Source organism: Leopardus geoffroyi, chromosome B3, assembly GCF_018350155.1.
Source record: "Leopardus geoffroyi isolate Oge1 chromosome B3, O.geoffroyi_Oge1_pat1.0, whole genome shotgun sequence".
NCBI lineage: Eukaryota > Metazoa > Chordata > Mammalia > Carnivora > Felidae > Leopardus > Leopardus geoffroyi.
The window spans coordinates 6,526,286-6,551,747 of NC_059337.1; the positions used below are offsets into that span (position 1 = coordinate 6,526,286).

Genomic DNA, 25,462 nt, shown 5'->3' on the forward strand with positions numbered 1-25,462 from the left:
CATGATCTCCTGATTCATGGCATCCCGCCGCACGTCAGGCTCTGCGCTGAGGACGAAGTCTGCTTAGGATTTGTCTCTTTCTCTGCCCCTCCCCACCTCAAAATAAATAAACATCAAAAAAAAAATTCTATCTCTTGCATGTCTTTCTCTGAACCCCTGCAACGAGAGACAGAGAGGGCAAGGAGGAGGGAATGGGGCTGGCCCACATCCCACCCCCACTGCCCGGCTTCCACATGGCTGAGCAGGAACTCAGGAGCAGACGCATACAAAAGAGGGCTTTGAGGTGGCTGCAGCTCGGCCCAGGCTGATCCCCTCTCCCCCCCCTGGTGCCTCACTTGCCCCTATCTGGGCCTCCCTGTAAACCTGATTTAACAGGAAACTGTGGGCTTTGAGAAGTTCCTTGTGACACACTAATCCCAGCCTGCTGACCAGACCACGCCCCCAGCGGAGGCAACCTCCAGGCTCCCCGAGAAGGAGGAGGACACAGGCACCAGGTAGCCCTAAGGAGGAGCTGGTGACCTGGCAGGTAAGTCAGTAGCAGGGGTCTAGCTGGGCCAGGGAGCCCAGGACTGGGGTAGGGAGTCGGGGGGGTGGGGGGGTGCCTGTAAAACTGAAACCCACTGGCCATTCTCCATGTTGTGCCAGATCAACCTGATGGCAGATTTAGCAAATAAAAAGGCAGGGCACCCTGTTAGATGTGAATTTCAGAGGCACAACAGATACTTTTTTTTTAAGTATGTCCCATATACTGCATGGGATGTACTTACACTGCATAAGTAGTTGTTGTGCCTCTGAAATTGACATGTAATTGGGCATTCTGTGTTTTATCTGGCAACCCTAGATGGCAGGGAACAGCCTCAACGTGGAATGGTGGTGAATGTTTTTTCATGGTATACAGTTCATAAACCAGTATTTTAAAACCTCAAAATTAATTAGATTGGGCTTATTTAAAAAAGAATTGCAGTATTGACTTTAACCCTCTATTTCTAGGATCTAAGGTCTTGCCCTAATGATATGCTTAACTGGCTGGGGGTATCCAGTCACTATCTCTCCTGTCTAAGCTCCAATTTGATAAGACTCTCTATTCCTGTTCCAGAAAAACCCAAGTGAGGCCACAAAGGATTGCAGTCTGTCTATCTCTGTGCCCACACATTTGGAAGTCTACTTGCCAGAGAGAAAGCTTAGATTTCGTTCCTGTTGGTGGATTTCCTACCCTGGCTAGGGCTGGGGAGCAGCAGAGGCAGGGAATGGGAGATCCTCAGACATTCCCTGGGATCCCCCAAGCCTCTCTGGGCATGCTAGAGCAACGATCAGTGTGATGCTAAGAAAGGGAAGGGAAGTTATGTTGTAGAGCAACACACTCACCGTGCTACGTACCTTACAGAAACGATAGGATCGTCATTACAACTCTATTTGGTAGGTACGGTTAGTATCCCCAATTTGCAGATGAGGAAACTGAGGCTTAAAATGTTAACTAACTTTCTGAAGGTCATACAGGTGGTAAATGAGAACTCCTGATTCGAACCCAAGTTTCTCTGACCCTAAAGGGTTTTCTGCGACATCCATTCTCCTAGGGAGTTTGCCTGGAGATGTCTCAGCTTTAGATGTTACAGCAGTGGTTTAAGCCCTACCTCTGCCACTTACCAATGGTGAATAGGTGACAAAACTGACCAGTGGGGACTGGGTCAGTGACGGCTCCTCCAAGGCCCTGGGGTATTTAGGCAAGAAAGGAAAAGAAATCTGGGAACAGGAGAGCTATCTCCAAAAATACTCAGCGGGTTGAGCAGGTTGTCCTGTGCACAATGGATGAGATTTGTTCTGGTGGCCACGCATCGCTTCTGTGTACATCATTTAATGCAACCTTCATAACCCTTCCATCTCCCTTTTACAGGGGACAACCAAGACTCAGGTTAAAGTACATAGTCTGCAAGTGGAAGAGACAGAATTTGAACCCAGGTCCAACTTTTGCCACAAGAGGCTGCCTCTCCGTGCCTCTCGGTTAAGTCACAGCTGGGCTTAGCCTGATCCCTGGCTATTTCTGGTTGTGTGATCGTGAACAAGTCACTAATTCTCCCTGGAGTCTGTTCCCTCCTGTGTAAAATGGGGGGAATAATACCAGCTCTGGCTCTGAGATAATGGATTTGAAACTACTTAATGCATCACAAAGAACAGAACACACACCCCGTATTTTGATTATGTAACTAGTCCTCACCCGTGCAGAGCATGAATGCACCGAAGGGGCCATCCACCACCAGGCTGGGAAGTTTCTGGGATCCCCCTTTGGGCAGGAGAAAGAGGGCCACACCTAGCAGGAGGGATTGCCTTATCCTGCAGTGGTCATGTAATTTCAGAATGGAAGGGCGCCTGGGTGGCGCAGTCGGTTAAGCGTCCGACTTCAGCCAGGTCACGATCTCGCGGTCCGCGAGTTCGAGCCCCGCGTCAGGCTCTGGGCTGATGGCTCAGAGCCTGGAGCCTGTTTCCGATTCTGTGTCTCCCTCTCTCTCTGCCCCTCCCCCGTTCATGCTCTGTCTCTCTCTGTCCCAAAAAATAAATAAATGTTGAAAAAAAAAATTAAAAAAAAAAAAAGAATGGAAGCCAAGGCTACTTTTTCCCTGGCTGGACCAACTCATCTTAAGAACTAGGGTTTGAGGTACTTTTGTATATATTCCTTCTCAAAGGAGACTTTCCCAAAGTGTAACCCAAGGATCATTTTCTTCAGAGTCCTCTGGGACGCTGCTTTAAAATGCAGATTCCTGGGGCGCCTGGGTGGCTCAGTCAGTTGAGCTTCCAACTTCAGCTCAGGTCATGATCTTGCGGTCCGTGGGTTCAAGCCCCACATCGGGCTCTGTGCTGACAGCTCGGAGCCTGGAGCCTGCTTCGATTCTGTGTCTCCCTCTCTCTGCCCCTCCCCCACCCATGCTCGCGCGCTCTCTCTCTCTCTCAAAAATAAATAAACATTAAAAAAATTATTTTTTACATGAAAATATAGTGCAGATTCCTAGGCCTGCCCCAGTCCGGACCTCCTGAGTCAGAATCACAGAAAGCAGGGCTCAGGCACCTGCATTTAAAAAAGAAAAAAATTTTTTTAATGTTTATTTGTATTTGAGAGAGACAGAGTATGAGTAGGGGAAGGGCAGAGAGAGAGGGAGACACAGAATCCGAAGCAGACTCCAGGCTCTGAGCTGTCAGCACAGAGCCCGATGCAGGGCTCAAACTCACAAACTGTGAAATCATGACCTGAGCCATCAGACGCTTAGCGACTGAGCCACCCAGGCGCCCCAGGCACTTGCATTTCTAACAGATTCCTCTGGTGATTCTTAAGCACTCAAAAGTTGGAGATCCATTGTTCTGAGACGTAAGAGAACTGTCTTTCCATAACGCTGCAGACTTGACTCTTACAGTCTAGGGAGGAGGCTGCCTGGAGAGGCCAGGACAGAAGCTGGGCCCTTCTTTTTCTGACGCCTCTGAGACTTCCAGAAGCAGCATGTCAGAGGGGGTGAGTACCCCTGCGCCTTGGGTCTCCCCTCCATCTACCTTCCTTCCTCCACCCCCTTCCCTCTCCCCCTCTGTTTCTCTATTGTTTGGTCTGCTCAGGGTTAAGGGCATTCACCCACACAACCTCCCAGTGGTCCGTGACCCCACCCAAAGGGAGGAGGCCGTAGCAGTGACTTTGGACGGAAGTACAATTTCGGGTCTGGGCAGGCCCACTCACCTGGCTTGCTCAGGCTGATGGGGGGCCTCTCCCTGTGTGTTCCTGACTTCTCTCTGCCCAGGTGGGCACATTCCGTGTGGTCCCTGAAGAGGAGCAGGAGCTCCGTGCCCAGCTGGAGCGGCTTACAACCAAGGACCACGGGCCTGTCTTTGGCCCGTGCAGCCAGCTCCCCCGCCACACCTTACAGAAGGTGAGGTGGCCCCGGGTACAGCGAGGGGAGGGCTGACAAGGGGGCGATGTTGACAGCATCCTCTCTCCTGTAGGAAGAAGGGTCCAGCCCTAGCTCTCCAGGTTACCCTGAACCTAATGGACTGGCCTGTTCTAGGGGGCCAGCATCCTGGAGGTTAAGGCCATGGCAGCCACCTGGGCTGACCAGACACCTGGGCCAGCCTATTCCAAGACTATAGCACCAACAGAGTTCCCTGATGTCAATGCCGGAACCTAGGGCATCTGGACCGGGGATCATCCTAGACTCAGATGTGGGAACACTGGTTTGCAAGCGGTCCTGGGGAACAGAAATCCAACTGCTGCCCCCACCTGATAGCCAAGAGGCCTGGGTTCTAGAATCAGACCTACTTGCAACTTGCTGTGTGACCTCGAGCAAGTTGCTTTCCCTCTCCGGGTCTTACCTTATGAGAAGGTTGTTGGAGCAGCTCAGAGCGCATCAGACCGTGCTCAGTGGAGAGTGGCCGAGCTGTCCTGGAGCTGAGCTGAGCCTGGGCTCCTGCTTCCATCTCTGCTGCTGCCCCTGGACACCTCAAGGGACATGAGCTCCCCAGATCGGAGTCCCCCCTCCTTTGCCTTCCCCTTGCTCTTGCTGTCCAAGGACAGAGCTGCCAGAGGAGGCACGCTGAAGAGCTCTCCAGGCGCAGCCTAGGGGAGGAGAGTGAGGCTCGGCGGGGGCAAGGAGGGGGCGGGCTGCTATCTGCTGGTACCTTTGTCTTTGACATCAGAATTACGCCTGAGGAGCTGCCAGCCCGAGTGGGAGTCTCAGCTCCACCTCCTCCTGCCTGGGTGACCTTCACTTCTATGGGCCTCAGCTGGCTCCTCCTGAGGCATGGTGCTAGAATACCCACTTTCTGGTGACGTGTTGTGGCCCGAGGTATTTAGCAGAGTGCTGTGTGAGGGTTCCAAGAAGCGTCATTAGAAACGTTTGCACCTTTGGCGGTCTCCTGCCAACAAACCCAGGAGGCGCGGTTTGACCCGATTTTCTGCGAATGTAATGGGCCGCGAGAGGTGCCGCCGGGGCTGGTGGCGGCTCTTGGGGGGGCAGGGGAGCGACGGCCCCAGCGGCAACCCCTCCGCCCCTCTGCCAGTCTGGCACCGGTAGGACAGCGCCCACGTGCGCGCCGTGCGCCGATGTGTGACTCGCCGCCTCCACCCCACCCTGTTCCAGGCCAAGGACGAGCTGAATGAGAGGGAGGAGACCCGGGAGGACGTGGTTCGAGAGCTGCAGGAGCTGGTGCAGGCGGAGGCGGCGTCTGGGCAGGAGCTGGCCCGGGCGGTGGCCGAGAGGGTGCAGGGGAGGGACAGCGCCTTCTTCATGCGCTTCATCCGCGCGCGCAAGTTCCACGTGGGGCGCGCCTACGAGCTGCTCCGAGGTGAGCCCGCGCGGGAGGGACGGCCTGCAGCGGGGAGGTGGGGAGGCTGGTGTTGGCTCTCACTCAGGCGCTGAGGAGGCTGCCCCCTCCATCCCCCCTCCCTTTACCTGCCCTGTGAGAGTCAGCCTCCCCGAGCCTCCTTATCCTTACCCGCAAAATGGGTGTGTGAACGAACTGGCCGCCGAGATCCCTTTCAGCTCCGACAGCAATGAATGAGTGTGGCCGCACCACGTGCCCAGAGAGCCGGCTTCTCTCTCCCAGTTCTGGGTGGTAGACCTGAGTCGCCCCGATTGCGCGCCCAGGCAGGAGCGCGTTCCCCTCACCCCTACCCCAGCCTAGGCGTGGGCTCTGGAGGAAAGGTGGCTATGTGTGCAGAGTGGAACTGGGGATGGTACCAGCCCTGGGAAGGAGTTCTGAGGACAGGGCGGCCCACGCCCTGCTGGCTGGTGGACGACGAGTTTCCCAAGGAAATGAAATCAGGTCCTCCCGCAGGCCAACGATTCTCCTTTTCTTCCTTCTTCCTTCCCCGAATGTTAATTCCCTCCCGTGATGTGCCGACCACTCTTATTTATTAAATTAAAAATTTTTTAATGTTTTTTTTGAGAGAGGGACAGAGTCTGAGGATGGGGGGCAGAGAGAGAGGGAGACACAGAATGCGAAGCAGGCTCCAGGCTCCGAGCTGTCAGCACAGAGCCCGACACGGGGCTTGAACTCTTGAACAGTGAGATCATGACCTGAGCCCAAGTTGGACGCTTGACCGACTGAGCCAGCCAGGTGTCCCTGCCAACCACTCTTTTAGGCCAAAAGATGCAGCAGAGAACAAAGCAGACAAGACGTCTGTCTTCGTGGACTTCATGCTCTATTGGTGGAAATCACAAACCAGAGAGATAAAATTACAGAGACTGTGTAAGAAGGGATAATGAGGAAAAATAAAGGAAGTGGATATAAAGAACTGAGGGGTTGAAGTTTTAGGTAAAGCGACCAGGAAGGCTCCAGTGCAAAGGGGACTTTTGAAGAACATGGGAAAGGAGATAACCTGGGGGAGGAGCAATAGGGCAGAGAGGGGAGGCCTTGGGGATGTACCCAGAATGCCGTAGGACCGGTGAGGGGGCCAGGGGCATTCCCTAGGCAAATGCTGCCCAAACACCTCCCCGGGCCTGGCCTCCCAGGGTTCAGTGGTAGAGACAAACCACGGACTTGTTCAGGGTGGGTGAAGGTGGGGTTTGTGGGGGGGGGAAGGGCTTCTGGAATCTGGAAGGTCCTTTGCATTCTGCTTGGGGTTGAGGTTTTCTCTTGGGGTCTTTTCCCCACCCCTACTCAGCTAACCCTGTGCCCACCTGGAAAACCTGTCCCTCTGCCCGTAGGCAAGAGGAAATCACAAATGTAATAGTCGTCTTCAGGTTTAGGATTATACATCACGCTTGCACGGTTTACAAATGGTGTTCCTACCTAGAATCTTGCTTGGTTACTGCAGCAGTTTGGTGAGATAGGCCCATGTTTTCCTCCACAAGGGACTCAAAAGGTTGAGGATCCTGCATCAACACACAGGATGCACGTTGAGGAGCCGGGCAGGAGTCCAGGCCTCTGGATGGGCAGGCTCCCTGAGGGGCTCTTCTGCTCTCTCTCCGCCAGGCTACGTGAACTTCCGGCTGCAGTACCCTGAGCTCTTTGATAGCCTGTCCCTGGAGGCCGTGCGCTGCACCGTGGAGGCTGGCTACCCTGGTGTCCTCTCCAGTCGGGACAAATATGGCCGAGTGGTCATGCTCTTCAACATCGAGAACTGGGACAGTGAAGAAATCACCTTCGATGAGGTCAGTGGGGGCTCGCCTGGCTCCCTCCCATCCCCTGGGCTGGGTTCCCCTCCCTCAAACCTGGCCTCTTCTGGACCCTCATTCCTGGCTCCCCAGGGGGCTAGGGTCTGTTGGGGAGGGGAAAAGGCCGGCCTTTTGCTGGGCAGGGGAGAATTCCTGGGGTGTGCCACGGCAGCTGGAAAACCTAGAAGCCTCCCAGGAGGGGCCCACTGGCCCATACATGACCGCCCCCTGGCGTTCCTGCCACATGGGCGTGACAGCTGTGGGTCAGCCCTGCCAAACGCTGAAGGCTGGGGGCAACACACACAACAGGGATTAATGGACTGTGGACTGGGAGAGATTCTGGAAAGCCCAGGTTTCAACCTACTGACCAGCCTGAGGTCTCTGCCTGTATTTATTTATTTCACCGTATGACTTGGAGAATGTGCTTTTTTTTTTAAATTTCCTTTTTAAAATCATGCTATGTTATTTTTTTCATCATGATAAGTGTGCTCTTTAATCGCCATCCCTTGAATCACCCATCCCCTCTTTATCCGTTCATCCATCGACGGACACTTAGGCTGCCTCCATAGTTTGGGTATTGTACATAATGCTGCAATAAACATAGTGGTGCGTGTATCCCTTTGAATTAGTGTTTTTGTATTTTTTGGTTTCTGCATTTATATATATGTGTGTGATTTTGCTTGTCAAGCCCTTAAGAGAGCTACCCTAGGTGGGTGAATTAGGGTTTGTCTTGGGAGACATGTGCCCCCAAGCCTTAAAAAAATTGTACATACTCACTTTAGAAGATGCTGTCTAGCTGTCCTGACATCATTTCTTTTTTTTTTTTTTTTTTAATTTTTTTTTTCAACGTTTATTTATTTTGGGGACAGAGAGAGACAGAGCATGAACGGGGGAGGGGCAGAGAGAGAGGGAGACACAGAATCGGAAACAGGCTCCAGGCTCTGAGCCATCAGCCCAGAGCCCGACACGGGGCTCGAACTCACGGACCGCGAGATCGTGACCTGGCTGAAGTCGGACGCTTAACCGACTGCGCCACCCAGGCGCCCCAATTTCTTGAGGAGTTCATCTTTTTTCCCAATGATTTGAGATCTTTGTCAGTCTATATTTTCATATATATTTGGGTCTATTTCTGGACTTATATTCTGTGTCATTGGTTTCTGTCTATTCATGCTCCGAGACCACACTGTATTTGTGTGTGTGTGTGTGTGTGTGTTTAAGGTTTTATTTTTAAGTAATCTCTACACCCAGCACGGGGCTCGATCTTAACGACTGTGGGATCGCGTGTGACCTGAGCCGAAATCAAGAGTCGGGCACCCAACCGACTGAGCTATCCAGGAGCCCCTCATTAAATTTGTCTTAAGTGTTGCTGTAAATGGGGCTTTTTCTGCCATTATATCTTCCGATTGGTTATTGTTTGTATATATGAGAATTATTGTTTTAGTATATTAATTTTATATTCTGAATTCTTTTTATTACTTATGTTAATTTTAGAATTGATTCTCTCGGGTTTTCTAAGAATGCTGTCATATTATTGTAAATAGAGATGATAGTTTTTCTTTCCCTTTTCTACTTATGCCTCTGATTTTTTTTTTTTTTTTTTTTAACTTTGTTGCATTGGCTAACACCTGTAACAGAGAGTTAAATGGTGGTAGAGATAGTGAAGTGCTTATCTTGTCCCTGATCTTATCAGGGATACCTATGGTGTTTTACACTAATTAAGATACTGGCTTTAGGATTGAGTGTGTGTGTGTGTGTGTGTGTGTAAAAGACTTTAAAATAGTTCTCTTTCTTTCTTTCTTTCTTTCTTTCTTTCTGTCTTTTTTGGTGTAAAAAGGTGATTTTATTAAAGCACGGCGGGGGAGGGGACAGGACCCATGGGCAAAAAGAGCTGCCAAAAATATTTCTTCTTGGGGTTCCCAGCTGGCTTAATCGGCAGAGTATGTGACTCTTGATCTCACGGTTGTGAGTTTGAGCCCCGTGTTGGTTGTAGAGATCACTTAAAAATAAAATCTTAAAGGGGGCACCTGGGTGGCTCAGTCAGTTAAACATCCGACTGTGGCCCCAGTTCATGATCTCACCATTTCTGAGCTTGAGCCCCTATCGGGCTGTCTGCTCTCAGCACAGAGCCCACTTTGGATTCTCTGTCCCCCTATCTCTCTGCCCTTCCCCCACTCACATTCTCTCTCCCTCTCTCTCTCTCAAAAATAAACAAAACGTTTAAAATAAAATAAAATCTTTAGTATATGTGCTGCCGAAGCGAGCACAAAATAAAATAAAATCTTTAAAATGACTATTTAAAGAATACATTTTTCTTATTATATAAATGATATCTGCATATTCGAAAATGCAAAAAAAACAGAAATTAAAAATCATCCACGATTTACCACCCAGAGATTTCTATCATTGACATCCTTCCAATCCACTTTTTCTAGAAACACACATACACGTGCACACGTACACATATTTTTTCCTATAAAAATGGGATCACACTCTACAATAATACGTCATGAACGAATATTTTGCTTTGTAATTCCTATGTATATAATTTTAACTGCTCCAGAATATTTCATGGCATGAACGTACCATAACTTCACCAGTCCTTTATTGTTGGACATTTAGGTTGTTTCCAGTGTTTCTACCCTTATAAGGGTACGGGGATAAACACCCTAGCATCTAACCATTGGTATGACATTCAAGGTTATTTTGTTGGGACACAGCCACGGAGGTGGAATGTTCCAGTTTAAAGCCTGTGACAAATTACCTCCAGTAAGGGATGCGCCGTTTAGCTCTCCCCCTCAGGACCTTAAGCCTTAATTATCTTTGCAGTTGGGTTTTACAGCCTTTTCATTCTGTGTCTAAGATCTTGCAGGCATATTGTTTCATCCTGGAGAAGCTACTAGAGAATGAGGAGACTCAAATTAATGGCTTCTGCATCGTTGAGAACTTCAAGGGTTTTACCATGCAGCAGGCTGCCGGACTCCGGGCTTCCGATCTCAGGAAAATGGTAGACATGCTCCAGGTGGGGCCTCAGAGCTCTGTCCCGTGGGAGCCTCTCACAGGGCAGGAGGCTGGGAGGCTGGGCCCAGTCTCCTGGTTTAACCGTGCGGGCAAGGACCTAAAAGGAGGACCACCTAGCTCCCTAGTGAGCGATGGCAGCCACGAGCGCTTGCATGGTGGCCAGCAGTGAGCCACGCATGCTCGTTAATTCCTTAACTCCTTGAGAACAGTCCCTCCCCTCTTCCCCATTTCATTTTACAAACCTCAGAACCGGGGCTCAGAGGTTTGAGTGACTTCTCAAGGTCGTAAAACCCTAAAGTGGCAGAGGTCAGACTTGAACCTACACCGTCTGACCTAGAATCCCGTTCTCCGTCCACATATGTCACACTGCCTCTCTCTGAAGGTGACTTTGTCCCAAGAAATGGATTATCACTAATGTCCCCGACAACTCGGTCCAGTATATGCTGACGTGTCAGAAGTCCTTTCTCAGAGCTAACCCTAAATCTGCTTTATGCTTTACGTGTATCTGGGAAAGGAGGGGTGGGAGATGGGGGTCTGGGGGGCGCGCTGAAGGATAGCGAGACATGACAGTAGTGTCCCTGGGGTTTATAATAGTTTCCAGGCCGCTCAGCAGGCTAACGGGTGTGAAAAAACTCAGGTCACCTAAAAACCATTGCATTAAAAAAAAATTTTTTTAATGTTTATTTTTTGAGAGAGAGAGAGAGAGAGAGAGAGAGAGCATGAGCAGGGGAGGGGCAGGGAGAGAGGGAGACCCAGAATCTGAAGCAGGCTCCAGGCTGTCAGCAGAGAGCCCAACGCGGGGCTTGAACTCACGAACTGTAAGATCATGACTTGAGCCGAAGTCAGATGCTTCCCCGACTGAACCATCCAGGTGCCCCTCATTTCTTTATTCCACCAAATAACGGCAAGGTTCGGTGCATCAGCAGGGAGAGGGCGGGGGTGCCTGGCCTCCGGGGCTTTCTCCCTGCAGTTTGGAGCCCCGGCGAAGCCAAGGTTACCCCGATTACTGGCCCGGGGATGGAACCTTTGGTGGGCTGTCCTTCGGGGCAAACTATGTGGTGAGGCAGGTCTGTCCTCCAGCCATGGGGAGAGGCAGAGGGGGAGTGCGTGGGAGACTCTGAGGGCCCCGCGGCCATGGGTGGGGCGCTCTCTGCCTCTGCAGGACTCCTTCCCAGCCCGGTTTAAAGCCGTCCACTTCATCCACCAGCCGTGGTACTTCACCACGACCTACAACATGGTCAAGCCCTTCTTGAAGAGCAAGCTGCTGGAAAGGGTGAGGGCACGGGGCCACACGGGGAGGGTGCCCAGTGCTTATCTGGTGAGCGCGTGAGCGCGTGGTGGTGCTGTTGGTAGCAGGAGAGAGTTCACCGGACAAGGGGGACGACGCTGGGAGGAGGTGGAGGGGACCCCACGGGAGCCCTCCTCAGACTCCGTGCCGTGGTCCTGAGCTGAGTGACAGCACATCGTGGAGGAGGACACCACCAGGCAGGGAGGGCACGCTGTCCCTTTCCTCCCCTCCGTCCCCCGGCCTTAGGGTACCCCCCCTACTCAGCTCTGTCTCCCCTGCTTCCCCGCAGGTCTTTGTCCACGGAGATGACCTCTCTGGCTTCTTCCAGGAGATCGATGAGGACATCCTGCCCGCCGACTTTGGGGGCACATTGCCCAAGTATGATGGCAAGGCGGTCGCTGAGCAGCTCTTTGGCCCCCGGCCTCAAGCCGACAACACAGCCTTCTGAGGACTGACGTCTCCGGCTGTGCAACCTGTAGTTAGCATCCCGGGCTCTTCTCGGCCGTCCTGGCCCCAGGAGGTTGGGAAAAGGGCTGCCTGAGGTGGTTCCTCTGCTCCTCCCTGTGCTTGGATGAGTTCAGGTGTCACCCTCCTCCCAAGTTCAGGGACGATAAAGCAGGGGGAGTTCCCTTGGACAAGAAGAATTGGGGGCAGTTATATTCCCACAGCCTCTGAAGCTCAGAACAGTGACTTGCTCGGGGTTGAGTTTCAAAGACTCTTCTAATTAAGCCTCTCGATGATTTCCTTTCTAGCAGTGTTGCCTCTCAGGGTCTGTGAAAACAGGCAAAGAGGCTGATTTATAGGTCTCTCCCCTGCCTAAATAAATAAATAAATAAATAAATAAATTTAATTAAAGGATAAAAGAGTGGGGGATATAAAATTATCTGGCAAACATGGCAATTTTGGCGACCGGTAGGCAGGTGAGGGGGTTTCCATATGGAATTCTGCGATTTCTGTGGAAGCAGCTTCGAAGGTGGCTCCATTTTGTGGTAGCCTGGTCCCCTCAGTCGGGGGCAGTGTGACACGTGCAGTGATGGTCCAGAACTTGGATCCCCTTCCAGAGTGACGGCTGTGTCCCCTCCTGTTTGGGGTCTCCCCACCAAAGGCTCTCTCCTCTAGCGCCCTTGCCTGTACTGGTAGGGTTTTTTGTTTTTTGTTTTTTTTAATGTTTATTTACTTTAGAGAGAGAGAGAGAATGAGCAGGGGAGGGGCAGAGAGAGAGGGAGACACAGAATCCAAAGCAGGTTCCAGGCTCCACACTGTCAGCACAGAGCCCAGCTGGGAGCTCGAACTCGTGAACCGCGAGATCATGGCCTGAGCCGAAGGCAGTCCCTTAAACGACTGAGTCACCCAAGTGCCCCGTCATCTGTACATTGTAGGTAAAACTACCAGTCTCTGGGGCACCTGGGTGGCTCAGTAGGTTAAGTGTCTGCCTTCCGCTCAGGTCATGATCTCGAGGTTCGTGAGTTCGAGCCCTGAGTCAGGCTCCGTGCTGACTGTAGTCTCTGCCATTCTGCGTGCACATGCTCGCTCTCACTCTCTCTCTCTCTAAAAAAAAAAAAAAAAAGATGTATAGATGATATCTCTGAGTACTCTTGTCCTAATGTTAATCGGTGAAAGTTCTTTGTCTGCAGCCTGAGGCACTCTACCGTGATAAACTTTCATTTTCCAGCTGTGCATCTTTTGACACATGCAAATGCTTTCCGTCTGTAAAGTTGGCTTTCCTCAAGTGGTGATTTTTTTTTTTAATTTTTTTTTTCAATGTTTATTTATTTTTGGGACAGAGAGAGACAGAGCATGAACGGGGGAGGGGCAGAGAGAGAGGGAGACACAGAATCGGAAACAGGCTCCAGGCTCTGAGCCATCAGCCCAGAGCCTGACGCAGGGCTCGAACTCACGGACCGCGAGATCGTGACCTGGCTGAAGTCGGACGCCTAACCGACTGCGCCACCCAGGCGCCCCTCAAGTGGTGATTTTTGAGCGTGCTCATTTCTTTTTTCTTAAAGTTTCTTTACTTTGAGAGAGAGAGTGCACACGCAGGCAAGTCGGGTAGGGAGAGAGAGAGAGAGAGAGAGAGAGAGAGAGAGAGAGAGAGAGAAAATCTCAAGCAGGCTCCGAGCTGTCAGCGCAGAGCCCAAGAGCTTGAACTCACGAACGGTGAGATGATCTGAGCAGAAGTCAGACACTTAACTGACTGAGCCACCAAGGCGCCCCAAGCATGTTCATTTCTACCAATGAGACTCCCCGTTAGAGGCCCCCGTCTGCTGAGCGTGCCGCTCCCTCTTGGAGAAGGACTGGCTGCTGGACACCGGGCGTGTGGTCATCGATACTCCTCCCGAGATCCTCCACTGATGTTCCTTGTTCCTGTAGACAGATGCTTGTTCCCATGGTTTAGCCAGTGTGGTGGGTGAGGGTTGGCTGGCCCAGCTGCCCCCCGCCCCCTGGAGTGACCCCAGTGATCATCCCAGGGCTTTTCCAGTCTTGCCCCTCCTTGTGGGCGTGAAGCACCCTTGGTACTGAACCCACTTTTTGGGAAAGGACCTTCAGCTATTTACTGGGCTGCAGGTTCAATCCAGTCCCATCTGCTTTCACTCCAGGAATTTTTCTTTTTATTTCTTTTTATTTTTTAAAGCTTTTTTTAAAATACATTTTTTTTAATGTTTATCTTGAGAGAGAGAGACTGAGAGCGAGTGGAGGAGGAGCAGAGAGAGAGGGAGACACAGAATCAGAAGCAGGTGGGCTTGAACCCATGAACTGCGAGATCATGACCTCGGCTGAAGTCGGATGCTTAACCGACTGAGCCCCCCAGGCTTCCCACTCCAGGAATTTTTCTGATCCACTGAGCATCCTTGTTCTTGTTTTCCGGTGTGGGTATGTATATACATGTACACGTATATGTGAATGTACATATATATGCATTTATTTCTTATACCCCTTTTATTTCTAGGGTTTGCAGTTTATGTTCATCACCCCAGTAACTTCCTTCTTTATAATATTCACAGTCGACAATCCATGGTCATAAATGATATTTACCTAAGACTTCTGAGCTGGAGGAGGAACCACAGCAAATTATCGTGGGTGGAGGGGTGGGAGGCTTGACCAGGGAGGATTTTCCCCAAACCCTTTTTTGCAAACTCTTCAAAAACCCTTTGAAAGGCGAGGGTCCCCCTTTCCACATCAAATCTTTCACGTGACTCTCGTATTTAAGCTGGAAAGAGTGGAGCTGCTCTGGTTGTACCCCAAGGGATCTCCTAGGACATCTAGAGCTGTGAAAGTATTTCAAGAATGAGGGCATGAACCACGGTGCGTCGGTGCTGAGGAGTCAAGTGATAAGAGAACGGAGACTTGCATTGGCCAGGATGGGGGGCACTGGCGACCGTAGGGTAGAGGTGTTGGTAGAGTGGGGGCGGGGTTGAGGCGGAGTTAAAGACATTTTTAAAGCTTTCAAGATATACTTTGAATCCTTTTGTGAAAGAGTTGTATCCCAAATCTGAGGGAAACAGAGGCTGATCCCTCTTGCGGGACTCCTATCTTTCCCTTGGCCCCCAGTTGCTAGAAGCCCTTGTAGACGCGGCCCAGGCCCACCCTCTGATTAGTAGGGGCTCTAATTTACAAATGAGATCAGGATGTGGAGAAAACCGGCAGGCAGATGCTGACCAGGAAGCTCTTGGGGCAGCATTAGTTCTCAACTAAGATCCAAATGGATCATTGGGGTCTCGGCTGCGGTCAGCAGGGCCAGCGCTTTAACTCGGGGCTGGGCTCTGACAAGGAAGGCTGTGTGGTTGGGACCCAGTGAGCGAGCTCCGACTGCGGGCTGGCATCGCCCCCTGCTGGTCTTGTCCTGGTACTGCCTCTCCAGGCACAGAGACCAGCCCCCACAGGAAAGAGAGGTGGGCAGCTGGGCCAGACCTTTGTCCAGGAAGGTGGTGCCACTTTTGGGAGAACGTGTCTGAGGACCATAAAGGTTAATGTTCGGCCTCGCAAAATCCCAGCCGCCTGTATGCTGGTTTCCTATATGCGGCCACCACCGCCCCAGCCATGAAAGGGAAAGAGAGACCATAAAATACTCTCTTGAAAACCACCAAGTATGGAACGGGGGACGATGAAACCTGAATTTGATGATAGCCACTTGCTGCCCTCAACAGCTTTCTTTCCGGAGACATCTGGGATGAGGCAGGAATCATGCCACCTAGAAGTAACTCGAACAAAGCGAGGGTTTTCCAAGTCCCAACCATGCACTTCTGCCACCCCCAAGTGGGTCTTCAGGGAATATTGTCAGCAGATGGCGGCAATTTGTTAAGGTGTGGGTGGAGGCCTCCGTAGGGAAATGGGCCACCAGCTTCAGAGAGCCTTGAACGAGACTGGCTACACCGCTCAGTCTCTGGTTTACCCGGGGGGATGCTGGAGGAACCCGATGCCACCTGGCGGTCGGCAAAGCTTGCGGGAAGAGGGATGCATGGGTCTTAAACTAGCCAGGAAAAGGGCTGAAGAGGCACCTGAGGGGTGAACTGGACCATCTTTCATCCCACTTACTGTGGTGGGCGTGGCTCTGGTGTTGCTGGGTCTGGAAGCTCACAGGATCCTCAGGACCCTCACTACTTAAAGTGGGGTCCCGCCAGGGTGGTGTCTGTGTCACTTGGGAGCTTGCTAGCCGTGCAGAATCTTAGGCCTCCCTCACCTCGGATCTGCTGAATTAGAATCTAAGTTTTAACGAGATCCCTGCAGGCTGGAGTTACCTGGGGAGCTTTGAAACTTCCAGGCCTGGGCCCCATCCCCAGAGACGCTGATGTTCTTGGTCTGGGGTGTGGCCTGGGCACGAAGAGCTCTCCAGGCTTCCCAGGTGGCTCAAACGTGCGTGGCTCCAAGGCCTGTGTGCCGACATACGGAGGAGGTGAGGATATGGAGGAATTCACCCGGGCACGTTTTAATATCTAAGAATTTGTACGCGAACTTTGCACTTGGCTCTTCTTTCCTGAGCGGAGAGGACAGAGGAGCCGGGCTGCAAAACGCCCCTGTGGGAAGGCAGCAGCTCATGGTGGCTATCGGGCCCAGAATCAGAGCAATTTCCTCCCTGGGGGCTGTGCCCAGAGGCTGCCCAGCCTTGAGGCAGGAAGTGTGTGGGCGGGTGCACCTGCGTTCCCAAGGTGACCATCCAAAGGCAGGAACAGATGCGGATCAGGGTTTGATGATGACCGCCAGGCCCGGGAATGTTTTTAAAAACCGTTTCCAGGCCCAGCTCAGCTTTCCCAGTGGGCCAAGCAGTTAAGACATCCCAGCTGGAGTTGCACATTCTTTTCGTCTGGTTTCTACACTGTCCCAGGAGGTGATGTATGAATGGGAACCAAGGAGACAAAGCCAGACCACTGCCCCAAAACAACACTAGCACTTTGAAAAATATTCTTTTATTTGATCCTCTCAATATCCAGAAATAGGCATTCTTGTAAGTATTTCCATCTTACAGGCAAACCTCCCCCCTCCCCTCAAAAACCTGAGGTTAAATCTTGCTCAGGATCAGAGAGCCAGGAAGTGGCTAGGATGGGGCCTTAACCAGTAACTCTGGCTCCAAATCCATTTGGCCCCATCACTACTCACGCTTTGCATCAGATGTTTTATTTCTGGGCGTGGGGGAAGTATGGGTAGGAAGGGAACAGGAACAATGAAATTAGAACTTGATTTATCCCAGGTCAGTGTCACCATCATCAGAGGTAACCTTAGGAGGAAACCAAACTGTTTTCAGCAGAGATGCTGGTTATTTCTTAAATTTTTTTTTTTACCGTTTGTTTATTTTTGAGAGAGACAGACACAGAGTGCAAGCAGGGGAGGGGCAGAGAGAGAGGGAGACACAGAATCCGAAGTGGGCTCCAGGCTCTGAGCTGCCAGCACCGAGCCTGAGGCGGGGCTCGAACCCACAAACTGTGAGATCATGACCTGAGGGGAAGTCGATGCTTAACCCACTGAGCCACCCAGGCGCCCCGCCGGGTATTTCTAAAGAGGGTAGAAAAAGCATGAATCAAAATGAAGTTCTGGGTGCACACAGCCACAAGGTGAGGGGGATTTAACTTCTTCCCTTTGGGGAGAGATTCATCGGTTCAAGGCCAAACTGCCTGTAATGTCTTCCCAACCGCTCAGATACTGATAATGTCTAAGGGGGATCCCCAAGAGAGAAATGAGGAGGAAGGCTGGCATACGTACAGAGAACCATCCAGTTAGGTGTTTGGTCCTTGCCCTGGGAAAGTACTCGCTAACAGGGCTAGGGCAGAGGGGCCTGTTAACAAAAAGTATCATAAAAAATAGCACCACTGGGATGGCGAGTGATTGTAGGTAAATGTCACCGAGCACAAATCCAAAGGGCTGCCTCCGGAGAGGCTCAGCCACGTGCCGACCACACTGGGAAGCTGTCGGCATCAACCAACCTGACACCCTGGACCGGAAACCTCTTCCATATGGTACTTTTCATAGGCAGTATTCTTTGCGAGTTGGTTTTCTTGGATCACAATAATCTGGCTATTTTGTGGGTGTAAGGAAGTGGAGGAATCTTGCTTACTAGGGAGGGACGCGCTCTGAAACCTGGAATTGGGCATTCTCCGGTCATGTGACTGCACATGCTCCAAAACCAACACTCCCTACCCCAGCTTGCCGGTCAAAGGTTTTGCACAGCCGAGGAGGGAAGAAAACTGGGAGGGTGTGGACTAGCACAACTCTCCTGGTGGGGCCAGTCCCTGGCCCTGAAGACCCTTAGCTTGGATTCAGATACAAAGGAGAAGAAACCACTGCCACCAATCAGTTCACCCAGTATCATCTTAATTTAGGTGATGTTCATGCATTCAATCTTTCCTTCCTTCCTTCCTTCCTTCCTTCCTTCCTTCCTTCCTTCCTTCCTTCCTTCCTTCCTTCCCTTCCTTCCTTCCTTCCTTCCTTCCTTCCTTTCTTTCATAGTTTATTTACTTGGGGGGGGTAGGGATGGGCAGAGAAAGAGGGAGCAAGAGTCCCAAGCAGGCTCCACATTGTCAGTGCAGAGCCTGATGCAGGGCTCGGTCTCATGAGAGAGTGTGAGATCATGACCTGAACCACCCAGAGTCAGATGCTTAACCGACTGAGCCACCCAGGTGCCCCTCACTCAGTCTTTTCAAAGAACACTGTGAGAAAAGCATACAAATCATGCGTGGCACCCACCATTTACATGTCCTCTTACATTGTGTCTACAAAGGTCACTCTAGACAGCAAGTGATTACAGTGTTGGTATCTCATGCCCAGGCCTTCTTGCTCAGAAAGGCTGGGGTTGGTCATTTCTTTGGTGTTTGCTTGCAAGACTGGGTGAAAAGCACTTGTGATAAGAACTCGGCGTTTTGCCCATTTCCTTCAAGTTCACATTTGGTGAAGGCACCAGAAGAATCCATCCATCCATCCATCCATCCATTTATTTGACGTTTATTTACTTATTCTGAGAGAGAAAGAGAGAATGTATGCGCGTGCATGCGCATAAGCAGGGGAGGGGCAGAAAGACAGAGAGAGACAGAGAATCCCAAGGAGGCTCCGTGTTATCAGGGCAGAGCCCGACTTGGGGCTCGATTCCACCAACCACGAGGTCATGACCTGAGCCGAAATCAAGAGTTGGACTCAACCGACTGAGCCACCCAGGCGCCCCAGGAAGAATCCTTTTAGACAGAAACTCTTATTGTGCAAAGGACACACAGCCATGCTACAGTTTTAGCCTTTTATTTTTTTTAAGTAAAGAAATTCCATTGAATCAAAGATAACAAAATTACAGTTTTTGTTTGTAATGATCTTCGTTTACCACCACACAGAATCAAAATAGAGCCCAAAGGAATATGGGAACATAAAATGATCAAGGACACCATTGTTTAGTATAATTTCTTAATAAAGGTAAATATCCTCATATTTAGAAAAAATTGCATTGCTAGTTGCAAATCTTAAACGCCTCTGTGCTGGAGGATCCTGTATTTCCCCCCCAAAATCCGGCAGCACGGAGGCCGTCAGAACACAAACTCAAAAACACATGATTTTCAGGGCAGCATTTTATGTTTCAGAAAATCAAACAAAACAAAATCAAAACAAAACAGACAATAATTAGGAATGCGAAAGTGATGGTTCTCAAAAATCAATCTGGAAGCAGATCTGCCAACAAAAGAACGTGGTTGACCGAGTCCAACCGGAAAAGGAGCCCATCCCGCCCCCCGCCCCTGGTGTTGCTAAGGCAGCTGCATTGGCAGAAGTCAAAAGCTCAGGTACAGTGGAGGTCTTCCTGAGGCAGTGGGGAGAGGCCCGGGTCATCTGGAACTGGTGTGGAGAGGTGACAGGATTCTACACGGACTTGTGCTTTAGGAAAACTGAAGAGGCCAAAACAAAAGCCAGAAAAAACCGAAGTCCTATGCCCAGGCTGAGCCAAGTCCCTGGGAACAGTCTGGGAGAGAAGCGGCTGGCGTGGGGACGGAGGGGGGCGGCAAGGACTCCCGTCAATGACTTGGGCTCCTCAACGTGGGTGGTCTAGAAGGAGAATGCCCGTGGAGATGAAGGGTATTTCTGCAGGGGCTATAAATGGACAGTCCCCAACTTATGGCAATAGTAGATTTCTTGGCTAATGGGGACCAGAAGCGGGGAGAAAGTAGGTTATAGATTTCATTACTAATTGACCGGAGTCAAGGTGAAAGACAACCCACCGGTTAGAAATTGACTCCAGCTTGTTCATTAGAGATACACGAACGCTCTCCCCACATACATGCCAGGAAAAACAGTTTAGGGTGGGGTGGGGTGGGGTGGGGTGGGGGGCTGACTCTTCCAGAAGGGGCAGCGGTCTACTGTCTGGGAGTCTGGGAATGGCCGGTGAGCTGGGCTCTGCAGTCTGCTTCTAAGGGCCACTTGGGGAGGATGCCCGGGTGGCATCCGGGGGCGGCAGCAGCAGTGAGGCAGGCCCGAGGAAGCAGCTTTAGTTTTGGAGAGCGTTCCAGTTCCCACTGCCAGCAGGGGTCGGTGCCCCTTCCCTCAGCTTCAAATGCAATTTGGCAAAAGCAATCCTAGTTTATGAAGAAGGGGGGGTCCTTCCTTCTGCTTAGATAACAGAGGGAGGAAAAAAACCTTTCCCTCAACTCCTTGGCCTCTAAATGCCACAGACAGGCCACTTTTCATGGCTTTGTGAAGCATCCAAGTAGTCCAAAGTGGCTCCGAAGAACAGAGCGAGGCCGGGAAGGAAGAGAGGCATTGGAGGACGAGACATTTGGCCAGTTGTGAATTACGCGTGCTGTCGAGGGGTGGGGGTGGGGGGGAGCTAACGTAACAAGGAGCTCACAGGCCACACGAAGGGATTCTCTGGTTTTGCTGTGGCTTCGCTTCGAACTTCCACGGCAGATTTTAAATTCCAGTGCTGCACTATTGTTGGAACAGCAGGGGATACTCTACAGGCAAAGTAAGGCCTTCTGGGCACAGAGAACAATTCCAGGCGATGCTGTGGTGAACTGCTTTTTAATAACTCTCCTGTCCTGCCTGGAGGATAGAGCCCTGAGTTCTCTGGACTCCACGTGACGTTTCAGGGGTCTTTCCTTGAGCTCTACGAATCGACGCCACAGGAAAAGAAAAGCCTCTCACATCTCAGACATCTGCTTGCCTGGCAAACACCAACAAGAACACATGCATTGTTCCCCTGGAGCTGGCAGAAGGGATCTCAGGTCACCCAGTTACAAAGAGAGCTCTCATTCAGATGCCAGGCATATAAGCTCAGCTATCCAGAAAGCTCAGCTTTAATGAAGACTGTAGTTTCAGAATGAAAGCCTGAGCGGGAAGGATTTCTGCCCCGGGAAATAAGACTATGAATCTCAATGCTCTGAATCACACAGAAGGCTGGGGACATTCGCCTAGTTCCAATGGTCAGCACCTGTCCCAGTCACAAGACCACCCTCGGGACAGCAAGGGTACTGAGATGCCGGCGGAGAGTCTAAAGAGAAGCCAGTCAGACACAGGGCTTTGGGCAACATCGAGGGTCTTCAGCAGAAGTTCCCTCTGTCCGAGTCCCCCCAAGATGACGCTGGAGCCTGGACGCAGCCACTGCCATTTGCAAGGATGGGTCCTCAGGCAAATGGTGTGTAAATAGGTGAATGGTCTTAGAGGCGGTCTAAGGTGAGGGAACTGGGGCTCAGAGAGGTGAAGTGGTTGCCCGCAATCCAGCCTGAATTAGAGACAATCAGGACAAGAACCTGGGTCTCTTGGACCCTGGTCCCCTATCACCAGGTCAAGAAAGGGCACGCTCCTATTCAGCCCTGTTTCACCTCTTACAGTACGTCACCGGGTTCCTCGCAAGCGTAAGGTGCTAAAGAGAGGTGCAAATACATTGACAACAAACCACTTCCTGCTTTCCTTCCGCTCTGGAATCACTGGTGCAAACTCACCGCAGGGAAGAGAAGAGCTTTTCCTGAAGTCTGTTTAACCTCCTTGTGACACAAGGTATCAAGGAGACTTGACGCCATTTTCCAGGTAATCTTAATTTGACCCGGATCAGTTGCTCTCACAAGGTGCCTTCTAACCCTTTAAGAGGCCGAGAGTACAGCAGAAATGCGGGTGCCTCCCGTCCGTGGTGTTTCATGTGTCGATGTGTTACCCCTGCAACGGGACTGGCTAGGTCCACGCAAGTTATATCTTTATTCTGATTTTAAGATATAATGTTCAAATGATGTTTGAACATTCGGCCTGGTTTCAAGCCAGACAGGACCTTCATCAGCAATGAATGGCTTCAGGAAGACACGCAAAGAAAGCTGCAGGAAGGAAAAGGCTGACCTACATATAAAATGCCGCTCCCTTGTCTATTAGGCAGGTTTGCATCTCCGTAAATTCAATGCCTCTGTGCTCTCATTCAGGGACAAACAAAAATTTTCCTGTAAGACCGCCACGGTCACACTCTCATTTCCATGCCTGAGAGCCTGAAGCCTGAACAAAGGGCTTCAGTTGATCTCATGTGAGCCAAAATGGAATGTGAGTGCCATTCAGAGTCACACACATAGAAAGATTTCAGCTGGGACAGGGCCCCCACGCTCCCCTGGGGTAAATTCCGGTCGTGTGGCGACCAAGGCCTGGCCCCAACCCCTGCCTCAACTCCATGGGGGGCCCCAGGGACTTCTGGTCCCCCTCCAGAACTGGTGTCTTTTCTCTTCCTGAATGGGGCGGGTACCTGGCCACTGCTTTGTCAGAACAGGTCAAGAGATGTGACCTAAGGCAAAGGCACCCCTTGCTTCCCGGGATGGTGATTCAGCCCCACTTAGATGTTGCTTCGTTTACCTAATTTCACAAAAGGTCTTGAGAAACAAAGGGAGCAGTGGGAAACAGGACTGTGAATCTTTTAGGTTACAGCTGTTATATTATAGGGTGGAGGGAAAAGCAAGAGGGGAGGGGCCAGCTTCCAAATTGAGGGGCTAGGTGATAAAGTGCCAATCTGTGCTAAAAGAACATGGAAAGGCAATGCACTAGAAACGTAACAGTTGGGCGCAAAAGTCACAATGATGAATCTGGCGTGTGTGAGAAAGCACAAGAACACAATGTGGAGACCACAGAAATCGCAATCTTTTGAGACAGCGGCTGCTTTTGATGTTATTAATTAGGATGATCTGGTGATTGTCAGAAAACTTCAGGTTACAGACGTGACTGTCACAGCCACTTGGACCGACGCCCAGAAGACATCCACCTGCAACCCTGAGGGGCGTATCTAGGCCCTGGCTCCCTTTACCCCTGAAACATCCACGCAGACCCGCTATTTATAACCCTGTCTGTCCTGGAGCAAAGGACATGAAGCAGGGACATTAAAAAAAAAAAAAAAAAAAGTATCCAGACAATTTCACTCACAGTTCCGTTTAGTTCCAGATAGCAACTGCCGATTTTTTTCAAAGTGCAGGGTTTTTAGATATTCAAGTACCACAGGACTGGAGGAAAGGAGTACTTGAAACCTCGAATAACATTTTCATTTGAAAAGACACACTTTGGAAAGATCTCTCCAACAGACTGTAAATATAGGCTATTAAATTAAAAATCTGGTTTCAAAATAACACCCTTTTTGGTTGGAAAGATCTTTCTCCAAACTCAGATCCAGCTTTTGAACTATTCGGTATCAAAAGCCAGAACTAGAAAGACGTGGGTTAAAAAAGTAAAATGATAATCCAATGTTTAAAAAAACCCCAAAACACCACTTTATATGAAAATGAGGGACAGGGGAAAAAAAAAAAAAAAAAAAAAAAAGGCGAATGACGACATCTACAGGAGGCCTCCCTGAAAGGATGCTCTTTCTCTCAGACCTCAGTGAGCTGAGTTTGTCATGGATCTTTAGAACCGGCAGTGACCTCGGCAATCCACCTGGTTCAAGTCCCCTGTTTTACACGTGAAGAAACTGAAGTTCAAGGGACTTTTCCAGGGTCATACAGCCAGTAAAAAGCAGAGTCTGGCCTAGCCCAAACTTTACTCCCTGCCAGGCCCTCTTCTGAGACATCACGCTGTGATTACACAAGGCAGCTGCACGAGGACAGGCCTTGATCGATACTTTGGAGGCCCCTGAGAGCCAAGAGACACGTCTACCTGTAAATTTCCGTAAAATGAGCTACGAGATGTTTCTAATTTAAAGGCCCCGCAGAACAGTGTTTCCCAAATTTGCCTGGTGGTGAGGATCACCAGGGGCACTGGCCAAAAATTAAAATCTCCAGACCCCTTCCCGGACCCACTGAATCGGCCTCTCCCAGGGGAGGGACCTGGGAGGCTGAATTTTCAACAAGTGCCCCAGGTAATTCTCATCATCGGCAAAAGTGTGGGAGAGTGCCTTAGAAGACTGTAAGGGAGAAACCTGGCTCGTGACTCAAGAGAACTTTCTTGGCCACGTAAGAGGCCAGACTGCAGTGTGGGAGGCCCGGGCGCTTGGGCTCCCAAGCCAACCTGCATCGTCAGCATCGGCTTAGGTTGGCGAGCACTTTTCAGGGTCTACATAAGGACACATACAACCACCGCAAAATAGCATACATCCTTCACTGCTCTGGGGGACAAGCCTTTCGATTGGCAAAGCAAAACTGCTGTTCAGACACATTTTTCATAGGGAAACTAGATGTAATTGGCTTAAGAGCAATCAAATGCCGAGACTGGGACAGGAGGGTGAGAATCCTGACGCTAGTCACCGTGGAGAACAAGGCGGTGGAGAAAACCAGTAACTAAGCACAAAAATAGGCTGGAGCCCCCAGGGACTGGCCGCCTGCTCCAGCGCAGGTGCGCCTGGTGGGTGGTCCCCGCTGATGGTGTGAGGTCAGATCCAGGTCACTGAGGGAGGTGGGGGGTGGGGGGGGACCTGAAGCAGCCGGTGACGGACGCGGGTTCCAGGGGAGGCAGCTGGAGCGCGCTGGAGTCCGGGAGGCCTCACTCCAGGTCGGCCTCCACCTGCTCCGTGTCAGAGCACTGAGACTTGTTCCGCTCCCACTGGCAGATGGCGTTGGCATACTCCACCACCAGCTTATCCATCCACGTCAGGGGCTCGGGGAACAGCACGGAACCCTCAAAGAAGCCCAGGTGGCCCCCGTGCAGAGGCAGCACAAACATGACGTTCTCCCGTTTCTCTGCGGGGGGAAGGCAGCTGAGTGAGTCACCGTCTGGCGCGCTCCCAAGGCAGGATGTGCCAAAGGGCGCAGGCCAGGGTGGGCCCGGGCTTTCCCCACGGGTGAAGGTCACCAAGAGGATGTACTTGACTTCTCCTCACTCTGCCTCATTCACCAGAGTGGGAGGGAGATGAGGCGGGTGGCCAAGGCCGTGGGATCTAGCAGGTACTGGAACGGCTTGGCTTTGGGGTGGAATGGGCACCGGCTTAAGCAACACTTTGAAATCCAGAGGGGTCTCAAACTCGGGTGTATGTTAGAATCACCTGGGGTGACAGAGAGGGAGAGAGCACGCACGCGCGGGTGCACGGGTCTCGCTAAAGCTCCCCAGGTGATTGGATTATACAGCCAGATGCTTCAAATCTGACTGTGCCTCCAAATCCGGGCTGTCACCTTACAATGCACCTTAA

At 51.1% G+C, this 25,462-nt stretch overlaps 3 protein-coding genes across 7 annotated transcripts in view; 1 reads left to right on the top strand and 2 right to left on the bottom strand.

Annotated features, from left to right (window-relative positions):
• Positions 1-4,677, bottom strand: part of FANCI (FA complementation group I) — a 97,411-nt gene extending 92,734 nt beyond the window's left edge. Inside the window, exon 1 of one of the 2 annotated variants that reach the window (XM_045448675.1) lies at positions 4,342-4,677. In XM_045448675.1, the coding sequence (XP_045304631.1) occupies positions 4,342-4,662 (321 nt within the window). In that variant the 5' untranslated portion in view covers positions 4,663-4,677. The remainder of the gene's footprint in view (positions 1-4,341) is intronic. The other variant, XM_045448674.1, reaches the window with a different exon arrangement.
• Positions 295-12,296, top strand: RLBP1 (retinaldehyde binding protein 1). 4 transcript variants are annotated; one of them, XM_045448683.1, is made up of 8 exons: positions 297-526; positions 3,387-3,496; positions 3,774-3,902; positions 5,109-5,313; positions 6,946-7,124; positions 9,988-10,146; positions 11,308-11,418; positions 11,723-12,296. In XM_045448683.1, the coding sequence occupies exons 2-8, from the start codon at positions 3,485-3,487 to the stop codon at positions 11,879-11,881; spliced, it is 954 nt and encodes a 317-aa protein (XP_045304639.1). In that variant the 5' UTR covers positions 297-526; positions 3,387-3,484; the 3' UTR covers positions 11,882-12,296. The 4 variants fall into 4 exon arrangements, with proteins under 4 accessions (XP_045304640.1, XP_045304639.1, XP_045304637.1 ...); XM_045448681.1 differs by having other exon boundaries at positions 3,402-3,496; XM_045448684.1 differs by lacking the exon at positions 3,774-3,902 and having other exon boundaries at positions 295-526; positions 3,402-3,496.
• A 6,837-nt stretch (positions 12,297-19,133) lies between these two features.
• Positions 19,134-25,462, bottom strand: part of ABHD2 (abhydrolase domain containing 2, acylglycerol lipase) — a 104,674-nt gene continuing 98,345 nt past the window's right edge. The window contains 1 exon segment of the mRNA XM_045448685.1: positions 19,134-25,016. Within this exon segment, the coding sequence (XP_045304641.1) occupies positions 24,820-25,016 (197 nt within the window). The 3' untranslated portion in view covers positions 19,134-24,819.

Bases quoted from the DNA above. Each gene is read 5' to 3' on its own strand.
- RLBP1 (XM_045448683.1), top strand. The intron at 5,314-6,945 runs GTGAGCCCGCGC...TCTCTCCGCCAG, and splicing joins CGCCTACGAGCTGCTCCGAG to GCTACGTGAACTTCCGGCTG. The intron at 10,147-11,307 runs GTGGGGCCTCAG...CTGCCTCTGCAG, and splicing joins AAATGGTAGACATGCTCCAG to GACTCCTTCCCAGCCCGGTT.